A 17,786-nucleotide genomic window follows, 5' to 3' on the forward strand; every position below is an offset into this window, starting at 1 on the left:
TTCTGCTGGGTTTACTTTTATTGAACAAGTAATTGGACAGACAGCATTGTGATCAGGGGTCTGCAGAGCACAGACTGGGTGGGGATGTCTCTGTGCCCTCTGATCACAGAATCTAGGAGGAAAGAGATGGAGAAGACTGGAAGTCAGTGAGTCCATTCCCCCAACAGTCTCTATTGTTTTCTACAGTAAATAAGACGAGCTCTGAAGAATTCTTTGTATATACAGATGGTGAAGGTAGGCAATTCAGAATCAAGATATAAATGGTCCCTCATGGCTTTCACCAATCCTCACATCATTTGACCTAGAAGAGAAGATGGGGAGGTTAGATGGAAGAAATTCAGAGATGTTGTAAAAATGAGGGTTGTACATTTATAGCTGTACCATAATCAAAGAAATCCATAGATTCCTGCACTCTATCAAGGACTCACAATTTAAAATCACTTTCACATTTTATTCAATTGACTCAATGAGCCTTTATTGAGCACCTAGTACAAACTCCCTGTTGAGGTGGATGCAGAAATAAAGTCTACTCTCTATTACATGTGACCCTCATGCAAAGAGATAGGTGCTATTGACATTTTTCACAGAGGAGGAAACTGAGCTTCAGAGAAGTTTAGTGACTTCCCAAAGTCACACATTTGGTCAGAACTTAAATCCAATTCCTCTAACACTAATGTTTTACTCACTGTTTGTCTTAGGCCATGAGAATACAACCAGCTAATCTTTCTTGTCTGATGCATCCAATATTCATATACTCTTTAAATCAACATTTAAAACATTAAATCAACACAAATTTTTTTAAAAGGGGGCAAGTGCCTCAGGGAATCTTCCATATAACTATACATTACCACCTAGAGCCCTAGTAGCCCTATCATTCCAAACTCAAACCTCCATTTAAACTTTCACATTGAAATTAAAATTGTGAGACTTCCTTTGGTTTGAAAATCTCAAGCTATGGTCTTGCTAAATCCTTGAAAATCTTTGTCATTAAATTGAGACGCATTGCTTATTCACCACAGAAAATAGTATTGGTATTTTCCTTAACATAGTAATTTCCTTCCAAAGTAGCTAATTTTTATTTAATTGAGATAATGCCTTCTCCAGAGTCCCAGGTGCTTAGACTCTCCTGAACTTAAAGGATGGTGGCAGAACATAAGAAGTAAAGTTAGAAGATCTACATTGGACTCAAGACATAATACTGAATAACCCTGATAAATTGCAGGATTTCATGCATGATGATTTTCTATAAAATGGGAAAGATAATGATCTCTGCCCTAATTACAGGGCCATTGTGAATGTAACTCTAAAGGGTTACATTCATGTTAGCAATTACTGTATAATAGAAAGTCCTTATTAGATAGTAAGCAAAAGTATGGGTTCCAGGAACTTCAATCTATTTTTCCAGAAAAGCCTTTTATTCCATTCTTGGGAGTCCAGGTTCTCTTAGATTATCTTCTACCCAGGAACAATGGTCAGGCAATAGGTTCCAACTTCTTGAATATGAATCCAGAGTAGTTATCAGAGCAATGCTGAGCCATGACCCACCCATACCACCTTGGTGATCCCAAAATCACAGCACTGAATCATAGAGGGAACTGAAATCACACCCAGGACACCTTTTGTTCTAATGACTTGATCCATCAGCTAACACCATAAATAATTCCTGTCATTAATAATGCCTGATATATACCTCTGGTGGAAAGAATACACCCAAAAATGAAAGGAAGGAACTCCCTTACAAACCTGTTGTGCTTAGCCTGGCAAGATTCTTCATTATTTGATCAAATACATCTTATCGTATGCTCCTATGGCAACTTCCCCCTAAAGCAGTTTTTGTCAAGTTGTTTAAATGAGAAGGTGTGCCTAAGGTGTAGCCTATAAAATTTATATAAAGATTATTTCTCCCTTCCTGTTCTAGAATATATGTGACCAGGTGTGTATGTCCGTCAATAAAATGAGGGGCAAATCACTAAGAGTTTATATGTAACAAGAGAGCCAACACAATATGGGGAGTGGAGCAAAAATTTAAACCCTCTCTTTATAGACATGTAAAGACCCAGAGTAGACAGATGGCTTTCTCAAGCCCAAATAAGAAATTAAAATGTTCTGATTTCAGCCCATGCTCCACCTATTCTACCTGCCTTCCAGCTGTTAGTATGAGAGCAGAAACAGCTTATAGCTCCTGTTTTTCCAGTTTCCCATATCAAGCATCACTGAGTAGTTCTTTTGAGTATGGTCTCATGTAGTGTTACTTAAGATTCTCAAATGTGGCAGAACAGTTTCCAACTCCATATTGCCAAAGCTGGCTATGGAAGGGAGTAAAATAACAATGTGGATAAAAATAAATAATTATTTATTCATTAAATATTGTTTATTTTAATTAAATTTTTTGTGAATATCAAATATAAATCTATTAAGAGAGAATTCACTTAAAGTGATTAAAAATAAGCACGGCGCCAGGGTATGTTTCTCTAAATTCATACTTTGGTCTCTTAGGCATAATAATAATAGTGATAATAACAATAAATGCCATGAATTTGTAGACACTGTGCCAAATGCTTAAAAGTCAGCACTTCTTGAATACTTTCAGTAACTCAGTAAGATCTTTTGTTTCAATCAGTGATTTTAACCTTTTTCATCTCCTGGCACACATAAACTAATTAGTAAAATTCTGCAGCATACTAAAATATATATCTTTTGCTAATCTGACAAAAATTTAGGTATAATTTTGATTCTTTCACACCGGATGGCCATTGTGGTGTTGGCTGTTGTCATTTTTTGATTTGACAATCTAAAGGAAAAGAGGTCAGTGCCCCTGAATACATAGTCAGGTGTTGCATGTTTTAAAAATTCTTCTGCCACAGTAGCTGAAAATTGCTGGTTTAAATATTTATGTGATTTGCAAAAGGTCTCATATATGAAGACCATCAAAAACTGGAATTTGAGTCCATATTTATCTGGTAACAAAAAAAAATTTATCTTATTTGAATATTCTCAGTTCCCCTTCCCCCAAGTTACATATCATCTTGCTAAAGGAAGAGATTCCTCAAATGAAAGCACCAGGGAGAATGTCAAACTCAATAATGTGTGTCAAAACATCCTTGTAAGACTTTAAATGAAAAGGTCAACTTTTCATTAGGGAAGATCATTTAATCCGATGTAAAATGCAAGGATATGGGGGTTACAGAGAAATGGTTTAAATCCAGTTCTGTTGCTATCTGACCTCTTTTGGTCTCTGTCTCATTTTTTATTGTAGACCACATAAAAGAAAACCTACTCTGGGAAACTGTTGTTAGGAACATCGCTACTAAAAAAATCTATTAAGGATCCCAGGAAACATTTTTAAATGTTAACTACTACGTTATTATTCCCACATATTTCAGCAATTACTTAATTATCTTCATCAACTGGCTCTAAAAACCGCAATCATGGATGCCAATGTACTTACAGATGCTGGCACGCTGAGAGGTGTTGTTTCTGGGGTGCTATTCTTCTCACACGGCCCTTCGCTGCGTATGCGTGTATTAGTTTGGCGTATTCTAAAACAGAACAGAGTAATTTTCAGAGATGGGGAAAGGAAAACAACAAGGATTAATGTGGGTGATATTTGAGCATCAAACCCAAACTGAAATCAGGGGCAGGTCCTGGGATCTGCATTCAGCTCTTTTCTAGTAGGCATCATCTCTCTTCTCACTTAGCTCCAGCTTTTTTTTCCCACCCCTGGATCTATTCTGTCACATTTCAATCACAATATACTCAGAGTTGTTGAATTTTAGAAATACACTTAGAGATCATTTAGTCCAAAAGCCATTATTTTACAGATAGGGAAATGGGATCCCAGAGAGAAATTAGACTTTATTGAATACTGATAATGTGACTTGAGGATTATAAAATATATTTCATATAAATGTATTTATATAAACATATAAAATAGATAGAGGATGTAGATATATAAATATATTTTATAAAGTATAACAAGACTTAATCATATAGTCGGTATTTTAGAATTAGAAAGACTTAAAGGATATGACTTTTAAGGCCTCTTAAGAAATATTACATATCAAATATCTACTGGTGATGAGAAATTTACTGTCTAACAAGACAGTTCATTTTGTCTTTGGGCATTCTCAGGTTGAAACTGCTTCCCTCTAGATTACTCTAAGACAACAGAAACCAATACTGTTTTGTTTTGCCTGGGATAGCCTAAATTTTCTCTTCATAATATATACTCCCAGTTTCTATTATCTTTAGCTAAACAATCCTTCCTGAAACATGCTTTTATTAATATTTTTATCATTGGGATTTCTCACTATAAAGTTCCTTGAAATAGAAATCCACTTGTTATGGGTTTATATAGTTAATAGAATGTTTGAAGAACATTGGCTACATTTACAGTAAAGAGAAATTGAAGAATTTCTGGGCTAAAGATAAGGCATTATATAGTAACAAATTCCTGAATGGTTGTATTCATCCCTTAAACAGAGATTCCTTAATTCTTAAAACTCTGTAAGACCCATGGATGGACTTCAAGAGATCAATGTGTCCATAGATGATATGCATAAAAATTGTTAATGTCACATCATTTTCTTTTCTCTTCTGAAAAGTGCTAACTCTCTTCATATTATCAAAGGAATTTTTGACCTCCAATTTTTAAAGGAAGTACTGCCTGGCATATAACAGCAGTGTAGCAGAAAGAAAACTGTATTATCCCCAAAGCAACAAGGTTAAAATCCTGTCTGATCTGCTTCCTAGCTATGTGACTTTAAACAAATTACCTGTACTCTCTGAGCTTCAGATTCACGCTCTTTACAATGAAGCTATCACCACTTCATGACAGGTAGTGAGGATTCAGAGAGGGGTGAATGTGAAAGTGCCTAGTCTGCAGATATGAGATCATATAAAGCTCTTATATTCAGATTTTATTCTAAGTATATGAAGTGTAGAGTAGATTTTTCTTTTATGAGTTATCTGACTTAACATAAATGTAATTTCAAATATTTCTCTATAATTGAAAAGCAGGATATCGGGCCCATCCTCCTATTCTGGACCTTGCTTATAGTGTCCTGAGAAGGACAGAATACCCATAGATTGTCATGTAAATCTGGAAAAGTGAGGGGGAAAAGTTAACATTTATCACCATGCTCTCATTTAAAGCTAGTCAAATGGAGGCTGGGAAAAGGTTAGGAATATGGATGGAGGTGAGGGTCAGATAGCAATTGAGCAGAAAAACAATAACAAAGCTACCTCCAATATATGCAGTCTTAAAACAAATCCTTTGTATTTAATTTAAAATAATAATTCTTTGCAAAAGCCCTGTAAAGTCAGTTGACTCAAAGAACTGTTTCCTCTTCTCCAATGAAGCAGCTGAATCTCATAATGATGAGATAATAGGCCCACAGATGCACAGATAGTTACAAATCTTGAAAGCCAAAGCCGACACCAGGTCTGCCATTTGCTCCAGTGAGCTTTCTTTTGCATGATAACACTTCCTGCTCCAAGAAGAAGATTTAGAGAGGATGGGAAATCTGTGACTATCAGGTAGTCATAAGGCCCATTAGTGATTATAGGCTGGGCTAACTCTGCACTTGATCTTAGCCAAAAGGCCGAGAAGCGATAAGGGCTAACTCTGTTTAGCAATGATTTTCAACTTTTTCTCTTAGACAAAGGATGGGTGACTCCTGTAAGTATACACGAGCTTATAGAGATTTTCTCTAATTGTTGTAACCCCACCACTTTTTTCCTTTCTCTTTCACTCAGTAAAATATATAACCAATTTCAATAAAGGGATAACATCAATTCTCCTTTATTTTAGATGATGATGATCACAAAATGTGATTTGAACTGCAATGATTAGTCATCTGGTTGCAGCACACCTCAAATTGCTATCCATTCACTGCCATGGGAAACACTATAGACAAGAGCTTCTAGACTAGAAGATATGATGGTGAGACTTGTATACTTACAGGTTTTCATGACAGAGCATGCACGGATTGTTGTATGTCTGGCCATCATCACCACAGACAGGCTGTAAATTCTTTGGGCAAAGGTAACCCATCTTGGGCAATACTCTATAGTGTTTGCACATCTCAGAATCCTGAACAAGCAAAACATAAATCAGATTTGCTTTGCTCCATGGCACGCAAGAGGGATGAGCTGGGGAAAGTCCCCTTGATTTCCTCCATCGCATTTGAATACATGACTAGTAAAGAAGCTGTCACATAGGTCAAACAAACTCACATTATTTATTTCATACCATTATCACATAAATTTAACCTCCCGGATTTGGCTTCTTTAGACTAGGGAGGATAAGTAGCTAAATCAAGACATAAGGAAGAACAAAGCTACAAGAAAGCCAAAACTCTACGTGATATTGGGCACAAATAAATGAGACATATCCATAGTAAGGATTCTAGGATGGTAATCATGCAAAAAATAATATTATTTTATCTTAAATGAAGGCACTGGTTATATGCAATCTAGGAAGGAAAATACTAATCAGAGGCAAATACTAGTTAATTGCATGGGCTATTGAGTCCCAGCTCTGCCACTAAACTGGAGGAAAGGTTTACTTCACTTCTCTGAGCCTTCATTTCTCATCTGAACAGCATGAATAATAATAGCTCTTGTCTCATATTGGTGTTTTAGGGGATCAAATCTGATAATGCATTTAAACGCATGCATAACACAGTGTTTGGCACACAATAAGGGCTCAGTATATGATAATTGTCAGTATATCTCCCAAAATTAAAGATATATCTTTCATGTAGAAGAGGGAACATATTTGTTCTTTGTAGTCTTTTAGAAGTGTGATTTCAATAATAACTTTATTAATTCAAGAAAATAGGAAAAATGAAACTTAAAAATAGAATTATAGAAGACATACTTCTTTCAGTAATTGATAGCATAGCCAAAAAGAAATAAGATATAGAATATTTGAAAAACAAAATTACCCAGTTTAACTTTAGTGATATTCATAGATATCTATATCCAACAACTACAGACTACACATTCTTTTCAAGTACATATGAAATTATTATCACATAAACCTTTTACTGGGCTGTTAAACAAGTGTAAATACATTTCAAAGAATTAAAGTCATAAAATGTAAGTTTATGATCTCAGTGGGATAATACTGATAATAAATGTGACAGTGATAAGGTCTCTAGGTAATCAGAAATTAAATAACACGCTTTTATATAACTTATGACTCAAAGTAATCAGACTATAGAAATGCTGTGAAGTGAATGATAATGAAAGTATAGACTAACAAGTCATAACAGTTCTTGCATTGAGTTAAGGGAAAGTTATAAGTCCTATTTTTCTTGAATTAATAAAGTCATTATTGAAATCACAAGTGACAAAATGGGCAAAAGGACTGGAGGCTGTACTGAATCAGCCCTTCCCTGGCCTTTCTATGGAAATGAGATCTACAGGGGGCCAGTGGCAACACATCCCCACTAATATGCAAATTAAATTAATAAGTAGCTTTCCTGAAAGAGTCATTCTTACCAGAGAAGATTTGGGGGAATCTGGGCTGTCTTCTTCACTGGAAGATCTAGGTTGGGATGGCCTTTCTTGAAGTCTTGCCCTTTCCAAAGCTTCTTTTTGACTAAAAAAGAAAATAAAAAGTAATTTAAAAGATATGTCTACAAAAATTAGCTCCTATAACTTCCAGTGGGAAGTTAAGCAATTCTAATAAAATAGGATGAAACCATAGAATATTCTGTTCAAAGCACAGAACATAGAGAGTGACCAGGTTGACATGTTAAGGAAAGTACAGCAGGGCTCTGGGTTAGAGCTCTTATCACGTAATAGATGTGTGACCTTAGACACATTGCTTAAATTCCTTGAGCTTAGATTTTCTAGAACATAAAAAAAGGTAGTATTGGTAATTCCTTCCTCAAAAAAAAAATTCTACAAAGAGCTAAATGAATACTGATGATGATGATGGTAATAATTGTGATCATTGTTACCATTATCTATCACGCACATTGGTCCCCAAATATGGTTGTCCATCAGAATAACTTAGAAACCCTTTCTCAAAAACAAATTCCTTAGCCTTGGAGATTGACTTTATATATTTGGAGGCATAAATATATATTTATATATATATATTTCTCTTTTGAGTCTGATCTAATTTGGAACAAAACTCTGAAATAATTTCTTGTAATTATGATCCTGAGAGATGAAAAAAAACTTTAAGTGACAGCTAGTAAATATCATGGTTAGATCTTACATCTGGATTTCTTGTCTCCAAATCCAAGCATTCTTCCTCCTATATCAGGTGTTGTCAAATTAAGGGTCTTGAATCTAAAAACGTAGTTTAAGGACCTCAAGGTTCATGAGCCCATATTTATTTAAACAGCAGTTTCTACAAATACAGTTCCTCCACATGCTGAAGGGGTCAGAGGGTACCCTTACTCACAAGACAGTTCTGCACATGTAGCACTTGTTCTTATACAACTTTCCATCAGCACCACGCACAGGGTCATTCTCCCGAGTGCAAAGGAGTTCGTCATTCCTTAGGTACCCCCGGAAGTTAGCACACTCGTCCTGGAAAATGAGAAAGAAGTGAACGTGGCTGTTTCCCTTTAGCTTGGTGGTTTTCTCACACCGGGTTTGAGGAGGTCCTCTCTTGGCTCTGGGCTCAGACTCACTGCACTTATCCTGGCAATGGAGGCCAAGGAATGCCCAGACTGCCCCGACTTTCCATTCTCTGTTCCTTTCTGAACCTCTTTGCACTGGTCCTGCAAATGCAAGGAAACATAAAACAATGCTTGATAGACCTTCTGGTCTCTCATGTCCTCTCCTTCCATCCTTCCTTTCCCCTATTTTCCACATGAGGTGTACCCTTGGCCAAAGGACATTCTCATAGGAATTTAATTCTACAAATGGGATTGATTATCACTGTTAAAGGGCTGAATGGCGATGTCTTCTTCGGAGTCTTGAAAAGCAAACAAGAAAAGGCAGCATCATGCATGCACGCTATTGATTTGTTGATGCTGAGAAAATCATCTGGAGAAAACAGAAAAAAGAAATCAAGGACAAAAGGGGAGGCTTTGCGATTAGATAGTATTACCTGCGCTGTTAAATCAATGTCAGCAAGCCACCTGAAGCCTCCTTTCACATTTAGTGTCAGAGAAAAGCATGCAGGGAAGGAGGAAAAGGATTTCACCCTTTATTTTTCAACCCACATTTCTCCCAAGATAAGAGACTAAAGTAATGACACACTGTAGGAGAATTCTCTACAAAACTGAGAAAAACATGAAACCTCAGAGCCAGAAAAAAAATCTTATTATGCCCAAAGTGACAATATGGGCAAAATCAACTTTCTTTGAGGTAAAACATTAGCATCTTCATTATCCCAACACTGGAGTAGAATTCAAGATCTGAGGATGAAAAGTAAAATAGTTTTCTTCATATTTTTAAAGAAATAACCTTTTTATCATTTGAAGTTTTGTTGTGTGATTTTTCTTCATCATTCTTTTTTCTGTCACTGGCTTCTCGGTCACTGCAGAATAAAAAAGGATAGGGTAGTTTTTCCAGGATTATTAGTGAATTTTTTAAACCAAGTATTTCTCCAGTTCTAAACATTAACAAATCCAAGAGTTTTCTCATGTTTCAAAAATATCTAAAATAGTTTTGTATGTTTGTTTGTTTTTTACTAATGAGTTCTGCTTTTTGGAATTTTCACAATTTATGGCAATGCTTTCAACTTTCCTCAATCCAATTACTATGCTGTCAGAATCACATGATCCTCTTAGGCCATTACTCTTTTCCCCTAGTAGAATCTATTTATGGGTTTCATATAGAGAGTTGCTTCATTTCTCCTTTTGACTTTTCTAATTAAAGCACAACTAAACTCTTCAGTATTGATTGTTCATTATATAGTTTTAGTGCTTAAAGTTTATAAACATGTTTAATATTATCTCCTCAAATACCTATAAAAACTGTATTGGGAAATTATTGTTCCCTTCACATACAGGAGGAGCTGAGGCTCTGTAAAGTGAATTGGCCTGTCCCACGTTACTTAGCTGATAAGCTTCCTCTTTGAAAGCCAATAATTTGGGCACAATCCACTAGCTCTCCCTCCTATCCCACATGCTCCAGGTATAATTACGCTGCTCAACATCAAAATGAATGTCTTGTGAAAGCGCTCTGTAAACTTATTGTCCTCTTCTCAAGTGAGGAGCTGTTACATTTGTCACATGTGATTCTAAGTGCCTAAAGTTTTAACTTAGGAACTGGTTGGGTTTCTTTGGCTATCAGGCACAACACATCAAACTCATCAATAAACCTCCTCACGTACAAGATGCTCTGACACATTGCACACTTGTTGACGTGCATCTTCCCATATGGACCTCGGACGGGGTCGTTTTCTCTGGTGCAGATGAGCTTTCCATCTCTCAACATGCTCCGGAATTCATGGCACTGGTCCTGCCAAAAGGAGCAAAGCAAGATGTTAATAGTCTGGTCTGAAGAACTGAAAACAGAATTGGTTGGTAAGGTCTAAACTCAAAACACTTGAGGGAGGAAAATATCTAGAGAAAATGAAATTTTAGAAATGGAACATGTTTTAAAGACACTTAGTTCAATATATGTGCAGGAAGTTAGGATCCTCTCCACAACATCCCTCTCAAATAACTGTCTTTCCTCAATGGAATTTGCCTTCTAAAGCAGCCCATACCATTTTTATGCAGTTTTCTATTAGGCTGAGCCCAAAACCTGTCTCTCTACAACTGTACCCATTACTCCACACAGAAAAAATAACCCCAAAATGAACTAAAAGATGCTCTTTGGGCAAAACATACTAAGATATAAACTTTTAGCTTTGTTCCTCAATAACAAAAAATTTAATCAAATCTGCATTATATTCCAGGTACTTTGTTGGGTGCTCTGATGGATTTCCTTTAGTTGTCATAAAAACCCTACACAATAAACGGCATTATTCCCATTTTACAGATGAGAAAAGTAAGGCTTGGAGAGAAAAAGTAACTAAAGTCAATGCTGGATTTGTGATAAAAACTTGCTCACAACCACACTGTTTTCCTTTTCTTCACTGCTTTTACCTGGCAGAAAATGAAACTCCTATAGATCTGTGAGAAGATGAAACTATTTTGTTCCTAAAAAGAAACCAATGGAACTGGGTCCACAGGATCTTGCCTCTGTGGAAACATCTATAGAAGTTTTGGACATCTATAGAAGTTTTTCTTGGACTTCTGTTAAGTGCAAAGAGCCAAAGTAGATATATGGAAAGATTACCTTACAAATACTGCTAGTAATTTAGATTACAGTTATCTTTCTTTCTTTAAATTGTGATGTCCATAGACAACTCTAGACCTGCTTTTGCTGAGCATTTAAAATTTTTTCTGGAATTCAATATCTGAGTAACATATTAAATGCCTCACAGCTATCATTTTTAAAAGCTACTAGAATGATTTCCCTTTCCAAGTGCCCAGCATACCAATACATATATGTTTATAATAGCATTCATCTTCTGTATTGCAACCTTTGCTTTATGGGTGCAATGTCTGGATCTTCCATTTATTATCTGTCTGTAGTTACCTTCTCTGAGTTTTTCTGAACTGTAAAACTGGAAAAATACCAGCCACTGCACAGATTTGGGGTTGGTTTAAACATGATAATGCAAATGCTTTGTAAAGCTTATTTCACTTTGCTTATTCCACAGCTCTCTTTTTGCCACACATGCACACAATATCTGGACATTTTCTACTTATACATACAGAGAGAGAATTTTTTGTTTGCCATTCTTAAAATAGATAACAAGTAATTGAAAAAAATTGACCAGGATTACAAGTAGAATAAATGGCCAGTAGATACAATCGAAGTTGTACAATAAAGCCTTTTCACAAAACCATTCATTTACCAAAATGCATAGCAGATATTCCCAACATATTTTTAAAATGATAACTACTATTAAGTTTCATTTTGTTTAGTCAGTATAGACAATGAAAAGTTGCCTCATTAATGGGAAAACCTTCCTGGGGAAATTTTACTCTTCTAATTGGAGCTCATAAATGGGTTAGCAGAGAGTGAGCTGTGTCATATATTATGTAGGTGTTGTAAAGCATTGACATCATGTGTTAAACAAAACTGAACACAAGATGGCACTGTAATGCCAAGTCAAGAATTTATCATCATGAGCTCCAATGATACATGCTTTCTTATTTGTAACTTGGGTATCTATTTGCTTGGTTATTTTGTTTTTGTTTTAAAACTTCAGAAAAGAAATTTACTTGAAAGCAACAATAGTTTGACAACTGTCACTGGCCCTACAGATTGCCGTAATTGCATCAGAGGTGCTCTTAGGGCATTGATGAGCATGCTATTTCTTTGCACAACATGGCCATGTCTTTCTTGTTTACCATTATTATAGTTATAATGACTACAACAGAGGAAGACATTTCATAAATATTTGTTGGATAAATTAACCATACAAACAACCATCCAGATTTAAGTATTAACATATATTACCTGTTTTTCATTGCTCCTTTCTGACGTGTTTTGCCTGTCATTGTCTTCTTTCTTTTTTCTTTCAGCTGCTTCCCTTTCCCTAGAAGAAAAGAATGGAAAGAAACATTTCAACCAAAGTGAACAACCACCTCATTAATTACTAGATCTGTCTTTAAAAATGTGTCATTTTCTCAAATTGCTGAGAAATGATCATTATATTTTAAGACTCACAATTAAAGGCCCATTTTTTTAACTTAAATTCTTTATTGTTTTAAATATTTCATAAGTCTCCTTTTCCCTCATTGACCTCTCCCCAGCCGCCCCCACCCCCAGCACATGCTCTCATCCTCTCTCCCTCGTCTGTGTCCATTGGTTGTGCTCATATGCATGCATACAAGTCCTTTGGTTGATCTCTTATCCCCTCCCTTCTCACCTCCCCCACCCCTGTCTTCCCTCATAGGTAGGACAGTCTGTTTGATGCTTCCATTACTCTGGTTCTATTTTAAAGGCCCATTTAAAAAAAAAATACTCACAGTTTTTCCTTACACATTGCACACTTATTGCCATGTGTCTTGCCATCTGAATCACGGACAGGATCATTTTCTCGGGTGCAGAGAAGTTGTCCATTTATCATTTGGCCTCTAAATTCATCACAGGGATCCTGAAAAGAAGGGAAGACTACATTAGGAATGACTGTTTTCATACAGTATTTGACTGGGCTTTGAAATCTGAAGATTTGGGCGGCTCTCTCTATGGAGCATGCCCATGCCTTTCCCTTCCCCTCAGGCATGTTTTCCTTGTTTCTCTCTTTCTTGTAAGTTCCAATGGCCTTTCTTTTGCCTCTGTAACTTGTTCCCTGAGCCCATGCAGCTCTGCTGGCTCACTTCTTCCATGGCTCACTTCTCTTACCTCTATGACTTTCTAAATAAACTCTTGCTTGTATTTGGGAGGAGGAGGGGGAGGAGGAGGAGGAGAAGAAGAAGAAGAAGAAGAAGAAGAAGAAGAAGAAGAAGAAGAAGAAGAAGAAGAAGAAGAAGAAGAAGAAGAAGAACAACAACAACAACAACTGAAGATTTTGACTCAAAATTTTACTAGGCTATTGAGAGAATTAAATAAACTACTATGTATAAAAGTGCTTTGTAAAGGATAAGACTGAAAGATTTCCATTTGATGTTAAATTTCCACACTGAACAAGTTGCCAGTGATATTTACATTAATGATGGCTTCTGATCTAAGGGCAAGATCTAGGTTGGCAACAATGACACCTTCTTTCCATATTTTTGATAGTCAAATGTTGACTTACAGAAAGACCATTCTTGCCAAAACCAAGTAAATGACTCACCTTTCCTGATGCTGATTCAGTCCCATTTGCTCTATAGCCAGAATACGTATTTTTTCCATCTGCATGTTTTTCCCTAGAAAAGAGTCAAGAGTCATCTTGTTAACATGTGCCCAGGTTTCAAAGGCCCCTTAGAGGTTATGTATCCTAGATCTCTTCCTGAACAGAGAATGTCTCTGCATGTCCCCATCATGGACAGCCAGCTGGGTTATTAAGAAGCTTCCTTGTCTGGCTGGTATGGCTCAGTAGTTGAGCGTCGACCCATGAACCAAGAGGTCCCCAGTTCGATTCCCAGTTATGGCACATGCCCAACTTGCAGGCTCGATCCATCCCCAGTAGGGGGTGCACAGGAGGCAGCTGATTGATGTTTCTCTCTCATCGATGTTTTTATCTCTCTATCCCTCTACCATCCTCTCTCTGTAACATCAATAAAAACATTTTTAAAAAAGCTTCTTCATCACAGGTAGATATTCTAGGTAGATCAACTCAAGTAATTTTAAAGTCTCCTTTATTTATGTCCAAATATATCTCCCTGTAATTTCCATCCTTTAGTCTTATTTCACATTTTCAGGACAACACAGAATAAGCCTGCTGACTCATTACATCTTTCTGATATTAACCCTTCAGATATTTAAAGCAAGTTTCAGGTCTCAAAGGCCAGCTTCCTCAGTTATTTCACCTTTTCATAAGTTGTAATTTTTAATTCCCCATTAACTCATCATTCTGCTATCTTGATTTGTAGGTCAACTTATTATAATGTTATTTTTTTAAAGTATGGAGCCCATGATAGAAGATTGAGGAATACCTTAGGATCATGTTTTTTAACCTCTTATCATTTCTTAGGGGAAGCAGGAGAAATAATATTTTGGAATTAGCAAAAAGAATAGTTTTCATGTAGGGAACTAGGCATTCATTCAGGAGGACTATGTGGCTATCTTTCAGACATGCCTGTTAATGGAAGTACTCACAGTATCTCTTTACACATGGAACACTTATTGTTGTATGTTTTGCCACTAGCATCACGCACGGGATCACTCTCCCGGGTACAGCTGAGTTTTCCATTTTTCATATTATCCTTAAACTCAGCACATTGGTCCTAAAAAGAGAGAAGAGAACAGGTCTTCTGGTTTACATGGTCTGTTGTATTGTTATTAAATTTGTTAAATAATCTGAGTAAGAAATGTTCTTGGCAACCTTCTCTTACATGGAATATAAGATCTAGGATTGCTATCTACAGGAAAAAGTGGGCTGGGGCCACTCATATCCTATGATGGTCAGTTGTCATGCCTAATTTTGCTGCTTTTACTGTTCCACACAGGAAAATACAAAGTTGGTGAAATTTAACAGCTTAGATCAAGGGTCAGCAATTACATAACCTACAGAACTAATCTGTCCTGTTGCCTATACATAATGTTTTATGTATAAAATTTGAAATACCCTCATTCATTCTAGATATTATTTATGGCTGCTTTTCCACAACAATGTCAGAGTTGAACATTGTAACGGCGACCATATAACCCACAATGCCCAAAATATTTACTATCTGGACTTTGAAAAAGTTGCTGACCTCTGCTGTAGGAAGGAAAATGAAATGCTGGGAGAAAGCATAAAGTTATGCAAAATGCCAAGGAAGATATACTTGAGCAAATTATGGAGAAGACAGACAAAGCTTCTTTATATGTCTATTGCTTGAGAATGAGAACGCAGCCTTCTAAAGGAGAAAAGACTGAAAAACAAAAATGCCAACATTGGTCAAAGGCAGATATTGGGCCTGTGTCAGATCTAGAAGCAAAGAAATGGTCTTGATATCCCAAGGTTGTAAGGAGAGCAATAGGGTGGCTATAATCTTATGAAATGGTGTTCACACACTCAAGGCGAGGGCTTATATGCAACGCCGTCATGCTGACATTTAAGAATATCTCAGGAAATATGCTAAACACTTGCCTAAATTATTTCATATTATCTCTATAAGAGTACTGCTAAGTCAGGGACACTAGAGATCAGTGAGATGAAGTAACTGATCGAATGCTTCACAAGTCTTAAGTGAAAGGGGCAGAGTTGTGCCCCAAATCAGTGGTCGGCAAACTGCGGCTCTTTGGCCCCTTGAGTGTGGCTCTTCCACAAAATACCACGTGCGGGTGCGCATGTACAGTGCGATTGAAACTTCGTGGCCCATGCGCAGAAGTCGGTATTTTGTGGAAGAGCCACACTGGAGGGGCCAAAGAGCCGCATGTGGCTCGCGAGCCGCAGTTTGCCGAGCCGCAGTTTGCCGAACACTGCCCCAAATTATCTGATCCCAAAACCTATGCTCTTTCACCATATTATGCTGCCTTGGACCAACAGAAAATATACCTCAACAAAGTGACTGCATTCAGGGAAAGCAAGAAAAATAAAAGAAAACGAAGAGCATGTGACACTGATGGGAAACCACGTTTACACCATGTTCTCTCCTGTGATCCATACTGACATGAGAGCTAGTCTGTAGAAAGAGAAGCCAGGAGACTGGGATAAGGCCATCACATTAATTATTCCAGCCAGGTTTAAAGAGGACACAATGAGCCCTGGAGAGACTAAAAATTGCTGAGGTGTTACCCTAAAGTTTTAAGGGGACGACCCACTGTTCTTCCAAGGACATCTTCACACTCAGCACTACACACATTCACTTTGTACCACAGCCTTTGCCATGGTCCTACTGTCAATGAGTTGAGCTCACCCTGGTTATGAAATTAGAGGAATCTCTCACCTGAGCTTTCCCTCCACCACCACCGTTGGAATCATGCTCTGTAGCAATTCTCTGCTTTTCTGCTTCTTTTCTCTTTCTTTCTTCATCTTCTTTCTGGCTGGAAATTAGAAAGTGGGAGACAGGGGATAACAGATTACAGAGTGGAGTGCATGCCTATGCCTTTCTCATCCTTTGGTCAAATTAGATTGGTACAGAATTCACCAGCACTTATTGAACATCTACTATGTTGCAGGCCTTCTTTGAAAATAAAAAGATGAATTATGCAGAGTCCTCATTGCCATAGAAGGAAACCAATGTTTACAAATCACAAACGAGACCAGGTGAGTAATTAATTAGCATTTCATAAAGGCTCACTGAATCTCCAGGTATTTCTCTCAAACACTTCATATTTAAGAGGTCCAAAAATAACTATCTTCTTTACCAAATGTGTTCTTCCTCTTGGATTCTCTCCCTTCCATGAAGAACAAAACGCTGGAATCACCTCTCACTGCTCCCTCATGGTCGGCTCAGATAGCTGTTGCCACATAACAATGATTTCACCTTCAGTGTCTCCCATGCTGATCCCGCTCACCTTCTATCCTACTTCCCGTGCTCTAGTGACTTTACACTGGGTCTCTGCGAACCCCTACTACCACCTGGAGTCTTCTTAATTTTAGTCCCTCCCTTCTGTTATTCTCCTTTATACTGCCGACATATGAATCTTCTTAAAGGAATCATATTCATCTACTACCTAAAATTTTAGCAGCCTTTCCACTCTATATAGGATAGACTAAAAAATCCTTGATCTGGCATTCAAAGCTGGTGAAGTGGCTAAGTATTAACTAAATTTAAAAACTTGTACTTTACTGTACATATGACAGTTTTCTTAATTTTAGATCTTTACCTATGCTGTTCCCTTCTTTTGCTCATATTCTTTTCACTCCTGTCCTCATATTATCCAAATTTAAGGTGAAGTTCTATAGCTGAATAAAGCTATTAACTTTCCCTTCCCTGAAGTAGTATAACATACTGTCTACCTCATTTGTCATTTAGCAGTGTATTATGTTAACTAATGCCCATGTCTAATGTCTAATGAACTATATGATTTCTCGAAAGACTCTTTCATTCATCTTTGTATAACCATTATACACATTATACATTGTAGATGTTCAGTAAATGACTGTTGAATAAGAAATAATTTAGTTGTACTTCCAAACATTGTGTAAAGAGCTAATTTTCATTTCTTGAAAA

At 36.9% G+C, this 17,786-nt stretch overlaps 1 protein-coding gene across 3 annotated transcripts in view; it reads right to left on the reverse strand.

The window, feature by feature from the left end:
- The window catches only part of SPINK5 (serine peptidase inhibitor, Kazal type 5), a 70,060-nt gene continuing 52,274 nt past the window's right edge, over nucleotides 1-17,786 (reverse strand). For 2 of the 3 annotated variants that reach the window (XM_014548884.1, XM_005877644.2), the window contains 13 exons: nucleotides 16,557-16,653; nucleotides 14,782-14,909; nucleotides 13,817-13,889; nucleotides 13,008-13,135; nucleotides 12,496-12,574; nucleotides 10,310-10,437; nucleotides 9,439-9,511; nucleotides 8,658-8,747; nucleotides 8,426-8,553; nucleotides 7,510-7,609; nucleotides 5,964-6,094; nucleotides 3,449-3,539; nucleotides 1-301 (listed from right to left, as the gene is read on the reverse strand). In XM_014548884.1, the coding sequence (XP_014404370.1) occupies nucleotides 293-301; nucleotides 3,449-3,539; nucleotides 5,964-6,094; nucleotides 7,510-7,609; nucleotides 8,426-8,553; nucleotides 8,658-8,747; nucleotides 9,439-9,511; nucleotides 10,310-10,437; nucleotides 12,496-12,574; nucleotides 13,008-13,135; nucleotides 13,817-13,889; nucleotides 14,782-14,909; nucleotides 16,557-16,653 (1,255 nt within the window). In that variant the 3' untranslated portion in view covers nucleotides 1-292. The remainder of the gene's footprint in view (nucleotides 302-3,448; nucleotides 3,540-5,963; nucleotides 6,095-7,509; nucleotides 7,610-8,425; nucleotides 8,554-8,657; nucleotides 8,748-9,438; nucleotides 9,512-10,309; nucleotides 10,438-12,495; nucleotides 12,575-13,007; nucleotides 13,136-13,816; nucleotides 13,890-14,781; nucleotides 14,910-16,556; nucleotides 16,654-17,786) is intronic. The other variant, XM_014548883.1, reaches the window with a different exon arrangement.

This window comes from Myotis brandtii, unplaced genomic scaffold (genome assembly GCF_000412655.1).
Source record: "Myotis brandtii unplaced genomic scaffold, ASM41265v1 scaffold524, whole genome shotgun sequence".
NCBI classification, from domain to species: Eukaryota; Metazoa; Chordata; class Mammalia; order Chiroptera; family Vespertilionidae; genus Myotis; species Myotis brandtii.